Below are 24420 nucleotides of genomic sequence, written 5' to 3' on the forward strand. Positions count from 1 at the left end.
CAAAAAACAAACCCCTGGAAAGAAACTCGACACAGAAGAACATAAAAACCCACTGCCATCCAGCATTTAGTAAGTGTAAATGCAGATCAACAAAATCAACGCACGGCTACACGCAAGGCAGGTGCCGTTTATTTAATTTAGAAGAGATGCTGCTTATTTTCCACTTTTAATATGAAAAGCACTGAAATTAACAAAAATAATTATTGATTGTTCATAATAGAGTTGAAATGTTCAATTAATCAAGATTTTGCTAAATCAAGGCATGGGCCAAAAACGTTTTTATATTGAACACAAGATATTATATTTTAAGAAACATTTAAAATACTTTGGAGTAGTTTACATGTCAGGCTAAATTATTAAAATAAACCATTGACCTGCTATCTTAATTAGTTTACAAAACAGACCATGGAGGAAGACTATCGGTCTATCGGCCCCCACATCGATGCTGTTTACAGCAGAAGTGGGGAGCTGTTGACCTCGACTGGGGATGTGGTCGGGCGGTGGAAGGAATACTTTGAGGATCTCCTTAACTCCACCGACATGTCTTTCATTGAGGAAGCAGAGACTTGGGATGCAGGGGTGGACTCACCCATCACCCAAGCTGAGGTCACTGAGGTAGTTTGCAAGCCCCGCAGTGGCAAAGCCATGGGGGTAAATGAGATTCTCCCTGTGTATCTTAGGTCTCTGGATGTTGTGGGGCTGTCATGGCTGACACGTCTTTACAACATAGCATGGAGGGCAGGGACAGTACCTCTGGACTAGGCAACTGGGGTGGTGGGTCCCATTTTAAGAAGGGGGACCGGAGGGTGTGCTCCAACTATAGGGGGATCACACTCCTCAGCTTCCTGGGGAAAGTCTATGCCAGGGTACTGGAGAGGAGGATTCAGAGAATGGTTGAACCAAGGATCCAGGAGGAACAATGCGGTTTTCATCCGCGCTGTGGTACACTGTACCAGCTCTATACCCTCACCAGGGTGCTCGAGGGTACATGGGAGTATGCCCAACCAGTCCACATGTGTTTTGTGGAGTTGGAGAAGGCATTCGATCGTAGCCAATATTAAATAGATTTTCAATTTGTGAAGAAAATGTGAGTGGCGCTTACTTATACAAAACTCACCTCACAATACAAGGGTGCTGTGTGGCCTATAGCCACTGAACTGCTATGCAGTTATTAAAGTGTAATAAGTGGTTTTCAAGTATGCTGCAACACCAGTATTTTAATGCTTACTTGGCAAAGTAAAAAGTCTAATAAGGCTGATTGGGAAAAACATCAACACACCACTCCTAAAAAAGCTGTCAAACTTCAGATAACATGTTTGTATCACAAACAAGTTAGAGCCTGTTAATTAAATACTTGGGTTAGATGTCTGAATAAACTTGCCTTAAAGAAACACCATTGAATAATGAACTAGAGACTTTACCTTGCCACAAGCCCGACAATGGTGCCTTCTTTTAGTAAAAGTGAACTTGACCTCGCACTTCATGCAAATGGGTGCTTGAGAGTCAGGAACCCAAACTGGAGCCACTTCCCCCAAGGAGCTCAAGGGCTTCTTAGAAAAAGCTCCTTGCTGGCCTGCTTGAAGGTCATTGTCTGGACTCTCAGATGGGATGATTAAGCCTGAAGAACCATTTCCATGCTCTCCATTTATCTGAACAACTCCAGACTCAGTAGCTTCAGAAGATGCGTCAAGGCCTCCTGTTCTACTTTGAGGCTCCATGTTCTTGTTTTTGCTGTTTGTGCCAAATTCGTTCTGGACTTGGTTGGAGAGAGGCTGGGGAATCTGCAGCTTTAGATTGACAGGCTGTTTTGGACGGGCCCCACCATAGGGAATGCTGACAGGCTGCAGCCGACTGTTGTTAAGTTTGCCTGTTCTGCCGGATTCCAGTTGTCGAACTGGATCACAAGTCTCTTGCTTGCTCTCCTCTATTTCTTTTTCCTCTGTCACAGAGTCCTCTTTTGAAGAAACTGCCAGCTGATTCTGTGCATCTCCATCAAGGTCCTCTACAAGACCATCAGACAGGCATCTCTCTCCCTCTAATGATTCCTTATGCATTCCCTTGTGGTCAGTCTTTAGCATTTTCTCTTTCTCTTCCTGATTTGATGCAGAGTTGTCTTTTTCTGTATTTTCATTTTCAACCATTACACCATTTTGAAAGGCACCCTCATCATTCTCCCTCCCACAATCCAATTCTCCGCCACCATTTACAGATTTGTGCAATACTCCTTTATGGGAAGAACTTCCTTCTGGACATAATCCATTACTGTTGTCCCTTATTCCGACCTTACAAGAGGGTGAAACACTTTCATCCTTACTTGTCTCCATTTTAACACCATTCTTCAAAATCGATGGCTTATCCTCAGATTCTTCCTCTGTAGAGATAAAATCTCGACCAGCATCACTTATATGACCATTCTGCTCCAATTTAAGCTCACAGGGACCTGTGTCCTTGAGACACTTCTTGTCTATGACTGGTTGATTTGTCTCATCATCATTGAATCTAATGATATCAGACTGGACGGTATGATCAGGACTGGCTGGATAACCATTTTCCAACACCCCACTGTTGAAGGACGGTAAGTCTGCCAACTGCCCGTCAGTGCTCACTAGCTTGCCAATGTTTGGCTGAGGCAGAGGTGGACTGTAAACATCTGCTGGCCGTTCTTCACTCTTGCCCTCTTGCTGTTGTCCCAGTCCCTGTTTCCCATTTAACCTGGTGACCTCAACCAAAGAGGGCCCATCTGATGTCTGGGTGTCCAGAAGGGGCTTGAAGCTGATAGGGCTGTCCCTTGGGCTGAGGTCAGAGTGGGTTAGTGCCGGATTCAGGGAAAGGAGGTGTGATGGAGGGGCCAGAATCTGAGTCCACTTGGCATCCGAGAGAATTGGTGTGTCCGTTTCATCTGAAAGGATAAGAAGAAAGCTCATTAGCTTTTTGAAAAGACTGAAACAAACAGAGTAAAATTTGAGAAACGAGGTCAGGCTAAATTGGAAAATGCTAAGGAAGTGGGTCGATCTAGTCATCCCCTTGGGATCCATCTGTCAAACTGACACATGAATGGTTAGGAATGTGGGCAGGCATTCCCATATCCTTACATACATTCAAGTGTGATATCTCTCTCTCTCTCTCTCTCTCTCACACACACTCACACACTCACACACTCACACACTCACTCACTCACTCACACACTCACACACTCACACACACACACACACACCCACCCACCCACCCACCCACACACACACACACACACACACACACACACACACACACACACACACACACACACACACACACACACACACACACACACACACACACACACACACACACACACACACACTCCCTATTTGCCTTTCTTCTGAGGCCATTTAATAGTTTCATGTTTCCTTTCATCCCCATTAATCTGTCAAGATTAGTGTCGGAGAGGGGGTATACATTTGTTCAACTGTTCAGTGGCGACACTAAGAGAGTGGCCGTGTGTGTGTGTGAGGCAAGTCTGTGTGGCTTTCAGCGTTTGTTGTGGCATCTGGGACAATAGCAATCAATACATTTCACAGAGTCAATTTTATAGGGCTGTGCACCAGGAACTGTTGTCCGCATAACTAAGAACCATGATCAAAATAACACTAATTGCAATATCTTGCAATAACTTAAAAGCACCCTAACCTTGTAAATTACATGTGCTTGACTGTGTGACACCAATTAAACAGTGTTCAGGAAAATCAGGGAGAGGCAGAAGTCCTAAGGGGCCATGCTAATTCGATTGACCCCATTTACACTACAGACTCGTGCCACCAGCTCAGTTACCTGCTAGCGCTAGCTGAACTGTGCAAAGCTCGACTTGAGCGACAGTGCCAAACATTTGTTCTATCAGCACCTGTGTTACCCTGTGTTACATTTGGCCCATAGTACTCTAATTCACCAATGTGGATAATCTGAAGATAAGTAAATATGCTGAGCCAGGATATCTTTAGAAATGTCTAACAGTATACTTTTACAGCCTTAGAACATCTCTGACTGTCAGAGTTCCTGCATTTATTTTTAAGAATGTTTTTAAACAGGGACCTATTATGCAAAAAATCCTTTTATAAATGATTTTTTGGCAACAGTGTGTGAATATTGCCTCTAATGGCAAATTATGTATTTTTCTAATCACACTCAATAGTTTGCAGAAAGGCTTTGATTGTAATTCAGTTTTAGGATGCATAAATGAACACTATAATCTTTATAGGCTACCAACTTTAGAGCACTTCTTTTGACATTTTCAGAGATAACTATAGTCCTTTTCCGAATCTGCTGCTATGTTGAGGCATAGGCATTTGTCTCTCTGCCCCCTTTTGAAAAGAGGGCTGTGAATTCAATCTCATTAATGAAATGGACAGTTTTGAAGAGTTCTAAGAATTATTTGTGGAGTATTTTGAGCTAAAACTTCACATACACACTAGGGACATCAGGGAATTATATTACCTCTTGTCAAAATGGGCATAATATGTCCCCTATAAAGTTTGTAGTACTCTCTTACCTTCGTTCTGTTCAAACTCATCCAGCACCTTATCCAGGTTAAAGGCCTCAGCCTGGAAGTAATTCTCCATGGGTCATGAAACTCCACCCTGCCAAGCGTCGTGTGAACCTTAAAGAAAGTCGTCTTTTTCATAAGCACACAAATACAATTTTTTTCCATTGCACAGGAATACAGTATTAACAAGTTCTAAAAGAAATCTTCCACAGACTAGCAGTAAAATATTTTGTCTCTGTATAAAGTAAAGACTGGTTCATTATTTGTTATCTGGCTTTATAAATTAGCATGTCTTTAATATTCAATTATGTTTATTTTTAAATCATCTATTTTAAGATTGAGAACTTTTGCACTTATTTAATTATAGTAGTCTTGGATAAATATTCGAAAAGTAATCAAAATCAACATTCAGAACTTGTAATTAATCTAATTTTCCAAGTAGATTTTTTCTTTTACTTTCCCTACAGAGTGTGGAGTCATTTGACCGTGGCTGACGCGCACCTCTCAAAAAAAAAAAAAAAAAAAAAAAAAAAACGCTCATTCGAGATCTGCTTAGCCTTGCCTGCAATGTAGACGAGAGCAGGCGGCTGCAGTAAAAGGAGGGCTCAAATAAGACATCTGAAGGTAAACACCTCTAAAATCTTGCTGTTTCGCCGCCTGTAATCGTTATCGATGGAGATTTTGTTTTTTATCACGGATGAAAAACTATGTAAAAATGCTATAGTAATTTATAGTAAATATTATAGTGTTTTTAAACATAGTTTTTCAGTATCAGGTTATAAAATGACTGTTTGTTTTAGGCAATGTGTGTTTTAACTTCAGTTGTTTAGCCTTGATGTTCAATAAACAATCATAGATAGTAGATAGTGTGCGTTTCCTTTGATTATAATATTATAATCCAGCAATTAAAGTATGACTTAAAATCATATTTAGTTTTTTAGGCGTTACTTTAAACATTTAGTAGGATATATTACAGCATACAGACTTTTTTTAATCACAGAATAATAATCTTTTTATAAAAGAATTACAACATCACTGCTTTCATACGGATAATTGTGACAAGTTTAAATAAACCAAGCTGTCTGATTTGTATTTAGGCTATCGAAGTTTTAAAGAAAAACACATAAATAATTATTCTCACCTGCCCAGAGGTCCTCGAGTATTTGTTGGTATATCTGCACAAAGGCTCCTAATAGAGGCCTTGTTTCATCCAGTCTCACACACATTTGAAACCCAAACCTGGAATAGAACAGAATAAGATTTACTTATGACAAACTGTGCTTGCTTGCATTCTTCTGGTTGTATCTGATTCTGTCTCATGCTCAACTGAACCCTTGGGTCCTTGCGATTAATTGCTATTTTCAGATCAACGCAACAGTAATTTTCACGTTTTGTGCCACATTGTTTAAATAGCAAATCCATTTGCAAAATCTTACAAAAATTATTATTTTCTAAATAAATATAAAAACCACAGCCTCCATGACTTCTTCATCTCGATGTGCTTTTTTCTGTTTATTCATGAAAATTGCAGTTGTATAAAGTTGTTATTATTATTTTTATTATGAGTATAGTTTATTATGCTTGTTGTACCCAGCGATAAGGCCACCTCATCATCTAAAGTAAGTGGAAGATACAACCACATCACTCCCTCTACCTCAACCCTGCGTGTTTCTATGTTCAGGCCCAGCGCACCAAGGACGCAGCTCGGCCAGCCATCGTCCTCCACATGGGGACGAACGACACTGGGCTCCGGCAGATGGAGATCCTGAAGAAAGACTTCAGAAGCCTGATCAAGACAGTTCGACGCACCTCGCCCGCCAGGCAGATCATCATTTCTGGGCCACTTCCTACCTACCGCCGAGGAAATTAAAGGTTCAGAAGACTTTTTGCTCTGAATGAATGGATTTTAACATGGTGTAAAGAACAGAAATTGCTCTTTGCTAATAACTGGAATCTTTTCTGGGAGCGTCCTAGGCATTTCCATGCTGACGGCCTGCACCCCAGTCGAGCTGGAGCTGAACTCCTGTCGGACAACATCTCCAGATTACTTCGCTCCATCTGACTAGTAAGTAAAAATTATCAAAATTCCCATTATAGCCATATAGACTCTTGTTCGTCCCATTCAAACATCAGTAATGCATATCTGGCTAACCCCTTAGAGACTGTGTCTGTTCCCCGTATTGTTAGATCATGAAATAAACGTACTGTGTGCTCCAGAAATAATCTATTAAGAATCAAACCAGAAAAACCAGTAAAAAGTAGAAATACAAATTCAGTAAAGCTCGGTCTCTTTAACATCAGGTCACTTGCACCTAAAGCACTTATCATAAATTAAATAATAACCGATAACAATCTTAATGCACTCTGTCTCAATGAAACCTGGCTGAAACAAAATGACTATATTAGCTTAAATGAAGCAACTCCTCCTGGATTCTTATATAAATATGGGGCTCGTCAAACTGGTCGTGGTTGCATCAATGTTTAGTAATTTTCTTAATGTTAATAAGAGAATTGAATATGTTTAACTCCTTTGAAGTATTAGCGCTTAATGTTCAGCTTCCAGATACTATGCAAAAACCTATTCTATCTCTTGCTTTAATTACCATATATAGACCCCAGGACCCCATGTCAATTTTCTAAAAGAGTTTTCTGATTATATATTCTATATCTGACTATATATTCTGATTATATGCATCCAGCTCTGTGAGCTCATAAATTCCTCCAGAAACTGAACCTGGATCACGGAGGCTTTCAATGGTTCTTTTGACTGAGCCAAGCCCAGTTTGATGACTTGTTGTCGTTGTCGCCTGGAGGATTTCCCCCGGGAGACCATCAACAGGTTCTACATCACAATCAAGCCCCCACAAGAGCAAGCTTGCACGCATCGCGCCGCAGGATGTCTATTCGCGCGTTTGCATTGACTTAACATGTAAATCACTCGCGCTTGACGCGCGTTCCGCTTCTGGTGTGAACGCAGCATAAGAAATCTGGCCGGCTCCCGCGGTAAAGCAGCGGGAATGCAGAGAGCTGTAATCGGGCCATAAAAATTAGGCACGATAGGTCCCGAGTCCGACAGGTACATTTTGATTGACAGCTTTATAAAGCCCGAACCCGTTTACAGCCCGACATTATTAAAATGTGCTCATGTACACAGCTCTAATGCATTTTTTCAAGAATGAGTCATTTATATGTTTTAACATCATTTATTCATTACAAACGTAGACTATAGGCCACTTGGAAGTTGGAACAAAGAAATAAAATAGGTCTTCTGTAACATCGTAACATCTCAGCACTCTAAATAGGTCTAGGTACATGCACTTAGCCTTTAAATTGGCTAACACACCAATGAAAAGAAATCTGCTAAACAAATCAAATTAAACTCTAAATGATGAAGGGTATTTTGGGAATATGAAATTAAGATAAAGGCTCTGCAAGATTTGTTTCTCCAGTTCTCCTCACAATCTGGCTTTAAGGCGACGGTGAAGCTGAATATTAAAAGAATAATGCCAACATTAGCCTGTATACTCTGACAAAATTATGATATGGTTTAATTAATATTTATTTATAATTTAAAAACCCTTTACTCGCCAAGATTAGGCTATGTGTGTTTGTGGAGGAGCATTATTAAATCCACTGGCTTTAGCGCAGTCCTGCTCTTATGGTGCGTCCAGCAGCACTGAACACCCTTTCCTGCGGCTACAGGCCGAGATGCAGAGTTCTGATCTGGCTGATTTTGCAAGTTTTGGGTTGGATTGTTTGTTCATCTTCTACCAGCCAGAAACATCCATTTAATTTTCCATGACAGCAGTTTCACTGTAGCGAGTGGCCTCGTCTTTTTACCTGTCAGCTTGCTGTTTAGGGCTCTACCATAATTAGCAGTGTATAAGCGACCGTCGAAATACCTTGGCGGCTGGAATGACCGTTCCTTCTGAACTAGTGACTGGCTTGACCGCTGTCAAAATTCGCTTATTTTTACTACTTCCGCATCATTTGTTTCATCTTTGCAGGGATGGATTTTAATGCAGGGATTTGGATTTTTTCGGGTCCCGCCAGGTTCGGGCAAATATCTTCAGCTCTAATGCAGACCTCTCGTTCATATTAACCACGTCTCCCTTCTGTTCAGTCGAAACCGGAAATACTGCCAAACTGCAGGTCACTTTGGAGCGCGACTCCTCACATCACCTCTCCCTCTCCATACTGTCCTGTGATGACAACCACATCTACGTTTTTGTAGGCATTAAATAAAGGATATTTAATATTTTATGACGGTATAACAGTATTGAAACTGACACCGTTGCTATTTTTAGATCCCGCGGTATACCATAATAACGCCCAAGCCTAGCATACATTAGATCTAATTCTGTCTTATGGACTTGAGGTCATTGATGTAGACATTATACCACAAAGTAATGATATAACAGACCACTACCTCTTACTATATAAGCTGTGTTTACCTAAAATTAGCAAACTCGCTCCGGTATGTCACCCTAGTAGAATTATTGTTCTGTCAACCAAAGATGAATTTATAAATAACTTACCTGATGTTTCTCTATTTCGAAATTAAAAAAGGCTAGAGAGAATAAAACTACACCATGGTATAATAGTCATACTTGCGCTCTCAAAACAGCAACCCGTGCCCTGGAATGCAAATAGTAAAAAAAACAATTTAAAGGTCTTTAGAATTGCGCACAAAAACAGTATTTCCAGCTATAGGAGGGCTCTAAAATGTCAGGGCTGAGCACCTCCGCAAACTGATAGAAAATAATCATAACAATCCTAAATTTTTATTTAACAACATTGCTAAATTAACAAATAATCGGTCATCTTTGGAACAGAATGTACCACTGCAAATTAGTAGTGATGACTTGAAAATAGGAGCTGTTAAACTTTCTGCTCCGCCTTATACTCCAAATCCTGTAAATATTTTGCTGAATCATAATAACCTACAGTGCTACAAAATCATAGAAAAGGAAGAGCTAAATAAAATTATAAATAGCTCTAAACCAGCTACATGTATGTTTGACTTAATTCCAACAAAATTACTGAAAGAGCTGCTACCTGATATAGTAGAACCTCTTCTTAATGTTATCAACTCTTTTAATCTTTAGGCAATGTTCCAAACTCTTACAAGCTAGCTGTTATTAAGCCTATTATTAAGAAACCGCAACTGGACCCCAACAACTCAGCTAACTATAGGCCTATTTCAAATCTTTCAATTATGTCTAAAATACTAGAAAAAGTTGTTTCTACCCAATTACTGCTCATTTCTGCAGACAATATTTTTGAAGTGTTTCAGTCAGGTTTCAGAGCTCATCACAGTACAGAAACCGCATTAGTGAAAATAACCAATGATCTACTCTTAGTTGCTGACCAAGGGTGCATCTCGGTATTAGTTCTACTCGATCTTAGTGCAGCATTTGACACCATTGACCACAATATCCTCATAAATCACTTAAGGTATACAGGTGTCCGAGACAGGCTTTACAATGGTTTAAGTCACACTGAACTGACCGCTACCAGTTTGTGAATATTAATGGACAGCCTTCACAAGCCAGCCCAGTAAAGTATGGGGTGCCTCAAGGATGAGTTTTAGGCCCTTTACCCTCACATTATTAGAAGACATGGGATGAGCTTTTACTGCTATGCAGATGATACTCAATTATACATTTCAACTAAACCTGATGAGATGTCTGAACTGTCTAAGCTAACTGAGTGTATTAGAGATGTTGAAGACTGGATGACCAACAATTTTCTACTTCTCTTAAACTCTGACAAAACAGAATTATTACTTATAATAAACAGGCCTAAATCCTGTACGCAGCAGATCTCACAATTCGATCTACAATTAGTGGGATACAAAGTTAGCGCTACTATAAAATATCTGGGTGTCATATAAGACAGCAACATAACTTTTGAAAATCATATATCCCATGTCACAAAAACTGCCTTCTTTAATCTGAGAAATATTGCTAAATTACGAAGTATACTATCTATCTCTGATGCAGAAAAGCTAGTCCATGCTTTTATGACATCTAGGCTGGATTACTGTAATGCTCTATTTGCTGGCTGCCTAGCATCCTCTATTAACAAACTTCAATTAGAACAAAATGCAGCTGCCAGAGTTAACAGGTCTAAAAAATACGAACATATCACCCCAATTTTATCTGCCTTACACTGGCTGCCTGTTAAGTTTCGTATTGAATTTAAAATATTACTTCTCACATATAAAGCTTTGAATAATCTAACAACTGTTTATTTAACCAACCTTCTGTCTCACTACAATCCAACTTGCTCTTTAAGATCTCAAAACTCAGGGCTTCTGGTAGTACCTAAAATAGGCTGATTTCACGCGGCCACCATTTTCAAAAGCGAAATAGAGGCTGCGGAGGGAAGAAACCCAGAAGTATCATTGGGAGTTACATAGGAATGCTCTGTAACTGGCTATATATCTTATCAGCGAAGATAAAGTGACACAAATTTATCATTTTTCCACCTTTCGGGTGACCCGAAGGTCCATTCTGAATTAATGGTGAATGTAAAAAGGCATATCAGAGCTCATTTTCAGCTAAGTTATGGGAAATGGCACTAGTTAGCAAATGTTTTCTTTCCCAAACACACGTTTTAGACGCCATTTATCAAACTCGAGTTAATAAACTGATTCTTTCACTATATTAGACTTGTCACGATACTGAATTAAAAGAAAAACCGGCAATTTTACGCTAAGATCCAAGGCAATGTTGATAGCTTTCTTAAAACAGCGCTGATTTGCCATTGTGTTCACGTGTTCAACAGAAATGCTTGTGATTGGCCGAGAAGGTCATTAGTTCACCCACCGCTGTATACTGAGCACAAACACAGACAAGCCAAGCGATCTGCTTGATAAAGAATGCGAACCGCCAATAACACTAGGAAGAAAAAGAAGATCTGCTAGATGATTCGACTGATCTTGACGGCTGCTTTGCGCTCCAGTCCGTGTATCTGTGTTTGCGCTGGGTGAAGAGCAGTAAACTAAGTGCAAACCAGACACCGATACACGGAGATTGAAGTGCGAAGCCGTGAAGATCAGTCGAGTCATCCGCGCTCAGCTGCGCTTCCATGTTAGCGGGAAATAGCCGGGTTTAAAACTTCAGTACCAGGACAACACTATTACAGACAACACAAGGGTGTGCTGCAGAGGACTGCAGCGTTTTATCACTCACCGGGTTGCATAAGCTGAAGCAGGAAATCGTCCTTACGGTGTTTAACTAGTGCCATGAGCTATGTTATGAGAATTATGATCTATTTACTTACTGAATGATATTAAAGTAATGTTTACACCATTTCTGCATTTTAAAATCTCGGCAACAGCCAGAAGTTTGTAGTACACAGCATGTTACTGCAATGTTTACAGTGCTGGTCCTATATTTCCGGGTTTCTTCCCACCGCAGCCTCGCTTTGGTTCTTTAAAAAGGCGGCCGTGTGAAATAAGCATATAGCAAAGTCGAGTAAAAGAGGTCGAGCCTTTTCGTTTATGGCTCCTAAACTCTAGAATAGCCTTCCTGATAATGTCCGAGGCTCAGACACACTCTCTCAGTTCAAAACTAGATTAAAGACCTATCTGTTTAGTAAAGCATACACTCAACGCATCACTTAGCGGGTTTCCACACAAGTTTCTGCATCTTGCTTAAACACTATAAACAGCAGCTACGCTAATTATTCTCTTTTTTCTCCATTTCCACCTGGGGATACTCATCCTGAGGTCCTCAGAGGTCCTCAGTATCAGAGTCACTGATTGGATCCAAGACCAGCGAGGTGATGATCCCAAGGTTTCCATATCCGGGACCAGGCCATATCCTGAGCAGCTGATGTGCTGGTCATGGAGTAGGGGAGAACATGAGGCTGATTCCAGGGACAGACGAGTCTTCGCTGAGGATTGCTTCCAGCCTCCACCGCTGAGACTGCAGCTCTGCACAAGACTTTTGGCCAGCGGAAAAATTAAAATGGCCGTGCCTAGGTTTGGGCGGTTTTACGGTATTATGGTATACCGCAGGATCTAAAAATAGCAACAGTGTCAGTTTTAATACCCTCATAAAATATTAAATATCCTTTATTTAATGCCTACAAAAACATATGCCTGATTGTCATCACGGGACAGTGTGGAGGAGAGAGAGAGAGAGAGAGAGAGAGAGAGAGAGAGCGAGAGAGAGAGAGAGAGGGGGAAAGGTGACGAGTCGCGCTCCAAAGTGACCTGCAGTTTGGTAGTATTTCCGGTTTCGACTGGATGAGGAAGGAGACGTGGTAAATATGAACGAGACGTCTGCATTAGAACTGAAGATCTTTGCCCGAACCTGGCGGGACCCGAAAAAATCCAAATCCCTGCATTAAAATCCATCCCTGCAAAGATGAAACAAATGATGACGAAGTAGTAAAAATAAGCAAATTTTGACAGCGGTCAAGCCAGTCACTAGCTCAGAAGGAACGGTCATTCTAGCCACCAAGGTATTTCGGCGGTCGCTCATACACTGCGTATTACGGTAGAGCACAAACCGCAAGCTGACAGGTAAAAAGACGAGGCCACTCGCTAAAGTGAAACTGCTGTCAAAATTAAATCGATGTTTCTGGCTGGTAGAAGATGAACAAACAATCCAACCCAAAACTTGCAAAATCAGCCAGATCAGAACTCTGCATCTCGACCTGTAGCAGCACGAAAGAGTGTTGGTGCTGCTGGGACACACCATCGGTTCTGAGAGCAGGACTGCGCTAAAGCCAGTGGATTTAATAATGTTTTTTTTTTAATAAACACGTAGCCTAGTAAAGAGAGAGTAAAGGGTTTTTAAATTATAAATAAATAGTAATTAAACCATATAATTATAATGTAGTCAGAGTATACAGGCTAATGTTGGCATTATTCTTTTAATATTCAGCTTCACCGTCGCCTTAAAGGCTCTGCAAGATTTGTTTCTCCACTTCTCTTCACAATCTGGCTTTATCTTAATTTTGTATTCCCAAAATACCCGTCATCATTTAGACTTTATTTTAATTAGATTTGTTAAGTAGATTTCTTTTCATTGGTGTGTTAACCAATTTAAAAGGCTAAGTGCATGTACCTAGACCTATTTAGAGTGCTGAGATGTTACGATGTTACAGAGGACTTATTTCATTTCTTTGTTCCAACTTTCAAGTGACCTATAGTCTACATTTGTAATGAATAAATGATGTTAAAACATATAAACGACTCATTCTTGAAAAAAATGCAAAAGAGCTGTGTACATGAGCACATTTGTATAATGTCAGGCTGTAAACAGGTTCGGGCTTTAAAAAGCTGTCAATCAAAATGTACCTGTCGGTCTGGGTATAACTTTACCATCTAGTATAATTTTTATGGCCCGATTACAGCTCTCTGCATTCCCGCTGCTATACCACGGGAGCCAACCAGATTTCTTATGGTGTGGGAGAAAATTTCTAAATAAATCGCGGAAGCGGTGTGTGTGTGTGTAAGAAAGAGAGAGAGAGAGTGAGAGAGAGAGAGCGGTGCTGTACGTCGCTTGGCACTCTCTCTTCCTCTCTCTGTGTGTGTGTGTGTGTGTGTGTGTGTGTGTGTGTGTGTGTGTGTGTGTGTGTGTGTGTGTGTGTGTTTGTGTGTGTGTGTGTCTGCGTACAAATGAGAGGAGTATCCCGCACAGAAGAATACAAACAGGTGACCGCGAGCCTAAGGTCGCATATAAGGTATTCCGTTTCTGAATAGTTTAGGCTCAAGCCAACAGTTTGGTGACGCTGTCTGAGCCTTACGTCATAATTTTGTTTTATTACACACGGTAATACCGGATACCAGGGTAAAATAAGGAGGCGGTTTGACGGTATCAAAATTTGAATACCGCCCAAGCCTAGTCGTGCCCAACTGAGTCTGGTTTCTATTAAGGTTTTTTTTTTTTCTTCACTAGCCTTGGTGAAGTTTTTTTTCCCCTCTCCGCTGTCGCCACCAGCTTGCATGGTTTGGGATCGGTAGAGCTACACATGAATGAATTTGCTCTTCAGTGTTTGGACTCTCAGTAATGATTTTAAACCACACTGAACTGAGCCAAACTGAACTGAAGTTAAACACTAAAAACTGAACTACACTGTTCCAATTACTATGACCATTTATGTGAAGCTGCTTTGACACAATATACATTGTAAAAGCGCTATGAAAATAAAGCTGAATTGAGTTGAATGATATGTATATTTTTATTTGATTTAATAAAAATAAGTTTTCATTTGTCCACCTGATGGGTTTTTAGATGTATGCATCACCATATGGGGCATAAGAATAAGACGTGTTTGGATATAACTCAGGGCTCTATTTTGACAATCCATGCGCAAAGTTCAGGCCGCAAACGCATTAATGGCTTGTCAGAATCCACTTTTGCTTTTTTTTTTTTTACATGGCGACTTTGTAAGTGGAAAAACTGAGCGCTTCACTAAGCGAAACTTTGACGGAGTTAAGAAGAAACTAAAGGAGGCTGGTGTCAGATATGGACTACTGTTCCCCGCGCGTCTGATTGTCACTCAAGGATCGGAAAAGAGGATCTTTAATTCAGTCGAGGACGCCGAAGCATTTGCCAATACAATTATCGCCGCATCTTGATTTCATCTTACGCACGTACACTTGACAATTTCACAGTTGTTGTAAGTGTAATGAGCCGGTGAGTATAGCCTTGTTCACACACCGCTGGCCCGGGCTCTCGATATAGGATGGCGATGATTATCACAAACGCCCGCGCCTATCAAAAAAAAACAAGACTTTTGACTCTATATTGAAAAAATCTTTTTGCAGGATTATGGCTCGGACATTTTGTTATACCAGTGTTTGTGAGTCATTGTTGACTTTGTGGTGCTAATGTTCAATATTACTAGTTTTGGTAATTTTATCAGTCGAGGGTAATGAGGAGCTGTTTATTATTCTTTTATTTTTATTTTTTCCCCCTTACGGTTAAGTTTTTTGTAGTTGATAAGTGTCCTTATTGCTCCCTAGGAAGCCTTGCAGCTCCATGGCTCATATGGGGGTTGTATTTTGTACTCCGCTTCATTGGCGGAAGCGGATAAAGGAGAGGGAGGGTGGGAGGGTGTTGGGGTTTCTCCTTTTTCATATGTGTATGTTAAATGTTTTATGTTTTGTCTTCTTCACTGTAATAACTCCAGTTTCATACAATTATCATAAAATCGAAGCTCACTTGTACTACCATATAATATGCAGTCCTCAAACTGTAATGTTACCCTAGCCAGCTGGAATGTGCGAGGCATTAATAACCGGGTTAAAAGGTTTAAAGTCTATTCTTATTTGAAGTCAATATCTGCTGATATTTTTGCAAGAGACGCATATTAAGCATAATGAACAAAGACTCCTCAGATGTAATTGGGTTTCACAGGTGTTCCAGTCTACGTTTTCATGCAGGGCTAGAGGAGTGGCAATTTTGTTCCGCAGAACAATACCTTTTAAGCATATATCTACTATCAGTGATCCAAACGGTCGATATGTGGTAGTCTCTGGTTTAATTTTTTCTGTACATGTTACATTATTGAATCTATATGGACCAAATTATGACGACCCATCCTTTTTCCGTAAAGTTTTTAATCTTGTCCCTAATTTATCTAACACACATTTAATAATTGGGGGCGACTTTAATCTGGTTTTAGATCCCACTTTGGACAGGACTCCTGCCCACCCTGTGGCTCACTTTCCTAACTCTACAACCACCTTAAAAAAATTAATTAACTCATTTGATTTAGTTGATGTGTGGAGGTTGAATTACCCGACTGATAGGCAATATACATTTTTCTCTAACGTTCATAGTTCATATTCCAGTATAGATTTCTTCCTGGTCGACTACAAGGTTGCTTCATGTGTAACTGCAATTAAGCACCACAACAGAACAATCTCAGATCATTCTGCAGTGACCATTTCTCTTGACCTTTTTGAAATTAAGCCCAATTATAGCAGGCGATTCAATCCTACATTAATCTTTGATCCTCATTTTTTCCCAACATTTAACAGAGTGGTTGGATGAGTATCTTATGTTTAACGACACAGGAGAAGTATCCGATTCAACACTGTGGGAGTCACTTAAGGCGGTATTAAGGTGATATATAATTTCATATGAATCCAGCCTAAAAAAAAAGGAAAAAGTCCCTGTCAGTAATTAAAGCTCGTCTTAATCAACTTGAACACTTGCATGTGGACTCAGCAGATCCTGAGGTTCTCGAAGAGATTGTAGCATTAAAACTAGAGTATAATAGAATTTTTTCAGACCAAGTCAGTAATATGCTATTAAAAATAAAGCAAAAACAATTTGAGCTGGGAGACAAACTGGATAGGCTGCTCGCGCATCAGTTAAAAAGTATTCAAGCTAATTGCTATTCACCAAGTTAGGAAAGAGGATGGAACCCTAACGACAAGTCCTAGTGACATCAATAAATGTTTTAAGGAATTTTATGAGGCCTTGTATGAATCCCAAGCTTCCACTGTCCCTACAGCCCTTTCCGAATTTCTTCAATCACTATACCTCCCCAAATTAGATGAAGCAGATCGAGATGCCCTCAACGCAGAAATAACGTTAGATGAAATACTTGAAGCCATTGCATCTTTCCCTAGCGGTAAGGCTGCCGGACCTGACGGCTTTGGAATTGAATTTTATAAGAAATATTCTCAAAAACTTATTCTATCGGCAATCAGGAATTTCCAATGTCAATGTATAATGCAAATATTTCGCTAATTCTTAAAAAAGGAAAAGATGAAACTGATCCAGCATCATATCGCCCCATAGCCCTTCTTAATTCAGATCTGAAAATTTTTACTAAGATCCTTGCAGACAGATTAAATAAATGTATAGCAAAAATTATTCATCCTGATCAGACCGGCTTCATTCCTGGACGCTTTTCTTTCTTTAATGTAAGATGCTTAATGAACATTTTATACTCAAAACACGATTCTGCTTCAAATGTCGCCATCTTATCCCTGGACGCCGAAAAGGCATTTGACCAAATTGAATGGAACTATCTTACTGCAGTGCTTCAGGAGTTCGATCTAGGAGAATCATTCTCTTGTTGGGTGAAAATGCTTTATGCAAAACCTAGGGCTTCAGTGCTCACTAATTTTGATAAATCTTCACAATTCGCATTGCATAGAGGCACCAGACAGGGGTACCCCTGCTTTTTGCCATAGCTATAGAACCCCTTGCAACCACCATTAGAAACAACCCACTTATTTTTTCACCTAAGATAGGCCAATTAGACTATCACATATCCCTCTATGCTGACGACGTTATCCTCTACCTACTCAACCCAGAAAAATCCATCCCAACTCTGTTAGATTTATTGAAGATTTTTGGAAAGTTCTCTGGTTACTCTGTGAATTGGCAAGAGTGAACTCATGCTTGTATCTGACAAGACAAACCCAAGCTTTTTACAGAACCTACCTTTTAAAATTGCAGCAGACAGTTTGAAATACCTGGGGGTCATCATACCACAAAACCCAAATGATATATACAAATTAAATTATTTAGCTATGTTAGAGAGCTTAAAGCTTAATATAGAAAGTTAGAGAACCCTTCCGCTGTCTATGGTAGGACGCGTGAAAGCAGTCAAAATGGTAACAAGATTTTTATATCTTTTCCAAAACCTTTCAATTCTTTTGCCCAAAAAGTTTTTTAAAACTCGATTCGATTGTGTTACCATTTGTGTGGGGCTTTAAGGCGCACCGTATCTCTAAACTACACGTATGTAAACCTAGGTCACAGGGCGGATTAGGCCTGCCAAACTTCCAGTATTATTATTGGGCTGCGAACTGCTCTCTACTCTCTTTCCTCTCTACTTTTTGCAGCTCCTCCACCATCAATAACAGTAGTCAACACAAACTTTATACTTAGCAGTTCTCTCAAAATATGGTGTCAGATCCGGAAAGTGTTTAAGTTGCCATCTACCACATTTTCCACCCCTATTGCTCATAACCACGCCTTTAAGCCATCACTCAATGACTCCACATTTTCAATTTGGTCCAGTAAAGGAATGGTCACTGTAAAAGACTTGTACATGGATGGAAAATTTGCTACATTCCCTCAGCTGACAAAAATTTTATCTTTTACCATCACATTTTTTTAGATATCTACAGCTGAGAAACTATGTTCGTACATCCATCTCCCACTTTTAACTATTAGCAGATGAACATGATGTATATAAATTATTCTCCGCCTCTCCTGATGCCTCTAATTTGTTTTCTCATTTTATAGACGTTTTTAATAATCAGTTTGACATATCTACCTTGTATTTGAAAGACTCCTGGGAGAAAGATTTAGGCATTCAAATTACCAATGAGGACTGGGAAAAGTCTATCAAGGTCATAAATACATGTTCTATAAACTCCAGACATCAACTAATCCAATATTAAGTAGTACATCGGCTTCATTATTCCAGGGTTAAGCTTAATAAATTCTACCCCTCCATCTCCTCTAAATGTAACAAATGTGAATCTGCGGAAGGCTCTTTAGGACATCTTTTTTGGTCATGCCCAAGACTTTTTGAGTTTTGGAGCGAAATTTTCAACTTCTACTCTGAGGCTTATTCTTGTGACCTAGCCCCTGATCGAGCAATTGCTGTTTTTGGTTGGTCTGACTCGCTTTGTGGGTTCAGTTAACAATTTTAAAAAGCTGTTCAATATGGAATGGTGTTCGCTAAAAAAATTATTCTTTATTTATGGAAAAAGGCATCAAAACCACTTTTTAAGTCCTGGCTTTCAGAATTTTCCACCAGTTTACATTTAGAGAGATTAAGACACAATCTTTCTGACAACATTGCCGGCTTCGAAGCCACCAGGAAACCCTTTTTTAATTATTTGTCAAATGCCCAGAACAACAGTTTAATGGTATAACCCTGTTATCGTCTGCAAGATCACCATATTGCCTGCTCCCACTGGCCTAGATATATAGGTGTAACATTGTTGACCCATGTATAATATTAGAGGAACTGATGTAATAATGGTTTTAAAACCTTCTTTTTTTCTGTCTTATGTCCCTTTTATTTTTATTTTTTTTCCTGTTTTGTCTTTATAATTGCTGTTGCTTTTTGTATCGCTCTATGTTGCTTTAAGAAAATAAAAATATAATATTCAAAAAAAAAAAACTTCTCTCCATTAAACAGAAATTTGGGAAAAAATTAAACAGGGTGGGAAATAATTTAGGGGGGCTAATAATTCTGACTTCAACTGTATATATCCTTAATATTTTAATTATTTTTCATATGTAAAGATATTTGCGTATTGCTCTACATCTTGTGTGTATTAAGCATAGTGTAAGCGAGGCGCACACATTAAGAAAAAAAAGCACAACCATGTTGCATGCGGCAGGATGTAGTGTATTCTACCATCATTAAAATAGAGGATTTGGACATGCCCTTAATGCTTTTGTGTCAAGCGCTTTAAACTTCGCACATATATTGTTAAAATAGAGCTTTATTTGTTACGATTCAAACAAAGCCAACATCTTCCAGTTAATATGCTACTGCTAAAATCAGAAGGTGCTTACTTTGTTAATAGTCACTGTTAAACTGGTTAACAGTAAAGGCTATTTGTACGAAAGAACAAGCATGTTGAAGATTACGCCAGAGACGAGATATTCCACCAAGTAGAGGCTTTTGAAAGAGGCATTTTGTGCTTCGTTAAAGATGCATGCTTTGCCTCACTGTCAGCAAAATACAGAAAGAGGCGATTAAGAAATAGTCAGGAAAGCTCTTAAATGAGACTGGAGAATGAGACCCTTGAATTTGCATAAAAATATCTTGAAAACATCAAATTGCAGATATCTGTTGGGGGTATCTTTGCTGGCACTTTTGATACATTTCTGCAGAGTCCTTCTCTGCATTGTAGAATAAAAAATTTGGGTGTGCGCAGAGGAGAAAGACTGTGACTGTGTTTACATGGACACCCCAGTAATCGAATTATTTGCCAAATTATTAAATAGTGGACTTTAACTGCAGTTTGGCTCTTTTATTCAGGAAATTCATTCATGCCCCACGTGACAAAAGAGATATTTGATTCGAGGAATTGCTGGAAGTGTGTATCTTTCATACAATGTTTGTTACCACATGGTGAATGAGACAAAAAAACTCTGCATTTCTCTGTAACTTAGATTCACTCGGTAGGTAGCGTCAGAAAGCTGTGTGTGTTATTCCTGTCACAAAATGCCACGAAAATCCTCCACAACAGTAATGGTTTGGTTGTGGTGCTTACATGTTTATACACGGAGAGCAGCATTTACAGCAGATTTTTCAGTCCATAATATTGTAGTGATGTTAATGGACGGTAAACTTTATTAAATTAGAAATCATTTGACTAAGGTCCGTCTTTAAATACTAAAAGAGTACTGCTGACAATACAAACTAACTTTGCCACTGAATAAACAAACAAAGACCACTAGTCGCTCACTTACCAAATCTGTAGAGACAGGACAATCAACACAAACTGGATCCGCGTATTTATTAAAAGGAGACGAGTGACAAATCCAGATTTCACTATTTCCAGATGAGAAAAGCTCTCAGGTAAACGATGTTCCTTAGACACGTATTTCTTTTATTTTCACATATTTTTTCACATGCGAGTCCAGCTGCGCTCTCATAGAGGGAAAATGAAAACAAAACCTACACTGCAGCAAATTAAAAACACAACACTGACGACCCGTAACTCCAAACAATTCATGTTCACCAGCTTGGCAACACAACGCGGCGTCTCTCTGCCGTCTGAACACTGTAACTACTAAAAACAGTCTTAGAAGCTATCATGCTAATAAATGAAGTTGCACCGCATACATAGAGCGTGCTGATTGGTTTGAACCAAGTCTTACTCATGAATGAATGCAACACACTCAGAGAAGTAATAAGGAACTACACGCTGGAATACACACTAAGACCCCATGGCCGTGAAGCAGCTACAAAAACTTTTTTCAAACCAGAAGTAAGAATTTGGTTGAAATAACGCAAAAAACAACCAATTTTCACTTTTTAGTGAAATATGTGTCCTAATAGTGTTTTAGCAGTGTGGGACACATATACGACTGTCAACAGCTCAAAAAATGTGTTTTGGTGTTTTGTGACCCTTTAAAGGACACCTATGATGAAAATCCACTTTTGTAAGCTAATAAAAGGTATAGTGTGTCCACTATTATATTAGATTGATAGAAATACAAAAAGTCTGTTTTTTTTTAAATTTCCTGCCGTGAAATTAGGACCCAAATCCCAGTGATGTACGAGTGCGGTTTTACCCGCCCACCGAATTGATTAACAGACACCATGTTTCTATAATAACATGTACACATGTCCACAGAACACTTTATTTGCAAATAAACTAGAATTTAAATATTAGTTACAACTCTCTGCGATATTTTTTAAAAGTTTAAAAGTTTTTAAAACAGAGCATGTATGCAATAAACAAAAATCAATATCTAATTCTTAACTGCTATAAATAACCACAGCGGCATCAATAAACGCTAATATGTGTGTGTGTGATGCAAACAGCATTTGACTGAGACTCATCATTTCAGAAAGGCTTGAATAAACTATCACAAACTTAATTGTTTTTTTTTTCTCTGTCACTGTGCTGTGTATCTGCCATAACGCATGATGAGAAGCAGATACGTAGTTGGGAACAGTGGGCAGGGAGAAGTAGCTCATTTGAATTTAAAGCCACAGGCTACAAAAACAACTACACTGTATTTGGACACCAAAATGGGCAGATTCTTTAAGCAGTAATAAATGATCTAGGTAGGCGTGATACAAACAAAAACTTTTTTCAAAATGTTTTCGTATTTTTGGATTAGGCCTTGCATGTATTACTTTCATTTCATTATTTTTACCATGGATTTAAGTGAAAACAATTCTTCAGACATTTTTTTAGGCCAAATTTAAAGAAGAGATGTTTTAAACCACTTTATGTATTTTAATACCAAACATTTTTGGTACTTTTTGCCTTAGAGTCAAACATTTATATTTAACACCTTTAACTTAATACACATAATAACACACATTCATATTTGGACATTGATTTGTTATTAAAACATTTTAAATAATTCCCAAACCAATAACAGCAGTATTATAGATGTGTTCAGGTTTACACAAAATAAAAAATATACATCAAATAATATTTAAATTGAGCAAAAAAATTTTTTAAGTAAATGTGTAAGTGATTGTGATCTATACAGTGAGATGGACGTCTCCCTGTTTACTTGCGACCACTAGCTCATTCATTAAAAGCAGAACACGCAGGATTCAGCTGTACATTCATAAGTTACTCCCAAAATACATGCTAGTGAGTGGCTGGTGAATTTAGAGAAGCGTAGATTCAAAGAGTTACTTTCACTATGTGTAATGTGTATCTGATGAACAAAACACATCAACAATTTATATTTGAATGGATTTCTAGACTTCCTTGTGTGCTTTACAAACTCTAAATGTCTTGTTTTACCAGTACTTGTGTGTATTTACATATCTAAAACATAAGTGAAGTATTAGGCGATTAAAACACTGCATAATTGTGATAATATGACACGTCTTCCAGTGGAGTTAAGTTGGTTTTGTTTTTGAAAAGAAAAAAAGAAAAATAAAAAGAAGCACTTTTCTGACCGTGCCTTACTAAGAGCTGTGCTCAGCGCATATTGCGACTGCTTAAACAGAGCAGTGCTCATAATAGAGCGAAAAAAAAAAGGCAGCTGTGAAACATAACCTGCTTTGTCTTTTTTGTAGAAAACACAGTTTAGATCTTTTTAGGGTAAGAGGTTTTTGAGTTATTGCGATCTATGACTGAATGTGTCAGGAATACCGAAAACAAAACTTAACCCCGCCACCATTCTCTGGCTCAGCGCCAAAACACCAGCACCAGGGACTTTATGGTTCTCACTTCAAAACGGAACAAATGTAGGTTTCTGTATTGATTCTCCCTGTCTTCTTGAGGCACTGAACTCATCAGTGCGCGAGAAATGGAGAGAGGCCTTTTCAGTCCGCTCCGCACTGAGCTAAAGTGTTCTTTTTTTTAATCAAACGTCTCCGTGTCGCGCGACACAATGAATCAATAATTAAATTTGTTGCCAACACTTTTAGTAATCAATTTTTATCGATTTAATTGATTCGTTGTTGCAGCCCTAGTAAAATCAGACATTTGTCATTATCTGATAATTTTCAACATTATATAGGCTATAGTAAACATTTATTTTCATGCACAACTGTGTTCGATATAAAAGAAAACACATATCAAATGCTTGTCGTAATCATAACTCTATAATGTGATATGATCATTTAAATGAAGTGCACACTTTCGGTTTCATTTTGACTGCTAAGTGCTGTTCATACTTCGCGCGCGGCTCCCAAACGATCTCTCTGTGCCACAAACTGAATATTATTTACAACTGTTACCTGCTACTCACAACATATGCAGGTTCTGATCACTAAAGTAGACGCTCGCGCGTCTATCATTAAGTGACGCATTTTATAAAGACAAAAATTAAATTTTTAGGTGAATTATACCTTATAAATACATGGTGTGACTTATTCAACATCATTTGGAGGTGTTCATGTCACTGAGCAATTTATGTGGAACAATGAAAAGACTCGTGTGGCCGCCTTTGCTTCTCTCCTGAACCTGAAAACATAATTGGCAGAATCGTAGAAATGCATATTTAAGTCTAATGGGAGAATTCGTGTCTTAGAATTTTCTTTGCCATTTATCAGCTCCAGGAGTGCTAGGCAAGCATATGGTGTTTAGTTTCGCTATTGTGTCAGTTAAGGCTGCACAATATATCGTTTCAGCATTGCTATGGCAATGTGCGAATCTGCAACAGTTACATCGCAGGATGCCAAGAGATTTCAAGTTAATTTAAACCATTTGGACGGTAAAGTCTAAATAGGATACAGCT

General features: G+C 39.0%; 1 protein-coding gene and 1 long non-coding RNA gene across 3 annotated transcripts in view; one reads left to right on the forward strand and one right to left on the reverse strand.

Moving 5' to 3' along the window:
• zfyve9a (zinc finger, FYVE domain containing 9a) overlaps nucleotides 1–24420 on the reverse strand; it is a 73753-nt gene that overhangs the window by 35450 nt on the left and 13883 nt on the right. For both annotated transcript variants that reach the window (XM_001344468.8, XM_005171197.6), the window contains exons 2-4: nucleotides 5658–5755; nucleotides 4523–4630; nucleotides 1422–2899 (exon numbers count right to left, since the gene is read on the reverse strand). In XM_001344468.8, coding sequence (XP_001344504.2) covers nucleotides 1422–2899; nucleotides 4523–4592 — 1548 coding nt within the window. In that variant the 5' untranslated portion in view covers nucleotides 4593–4630; nucleotides 5658–5755. The remainder of the gene's footprint in view (nucleotides 1–1421; nucleotides 2900–4522; nucleotides 4631–5657; nucleotides 5756–24420) is intronic.
• LOC141378035 (uncharacterized) lies at nucleotides 5077–13715 on the forward strand. The gene is made up of 4 exons (XR_012391335.1): nucleotides 5077–5140; nucleotides 6198–6388; nucleotides 6491–6581; nucleotides 12263–13715. It is a non-coding gene; the product is annotated as an uncharacterized lncRNA (long non-coding RNA).

Source organism: Danio rerio, chromosome 2 (assembly GCF_049306965.1).
Source record: "Danio rerio strain Tuebingen ecotype United States chromosome 2, GRCz12tu, whole genome shotgun sequence".
NCBI lineage: Eukaryota > Metazoa > Chordata > Actinopteri > Cypriniformes > Danionidae > Danio > Danio rerio.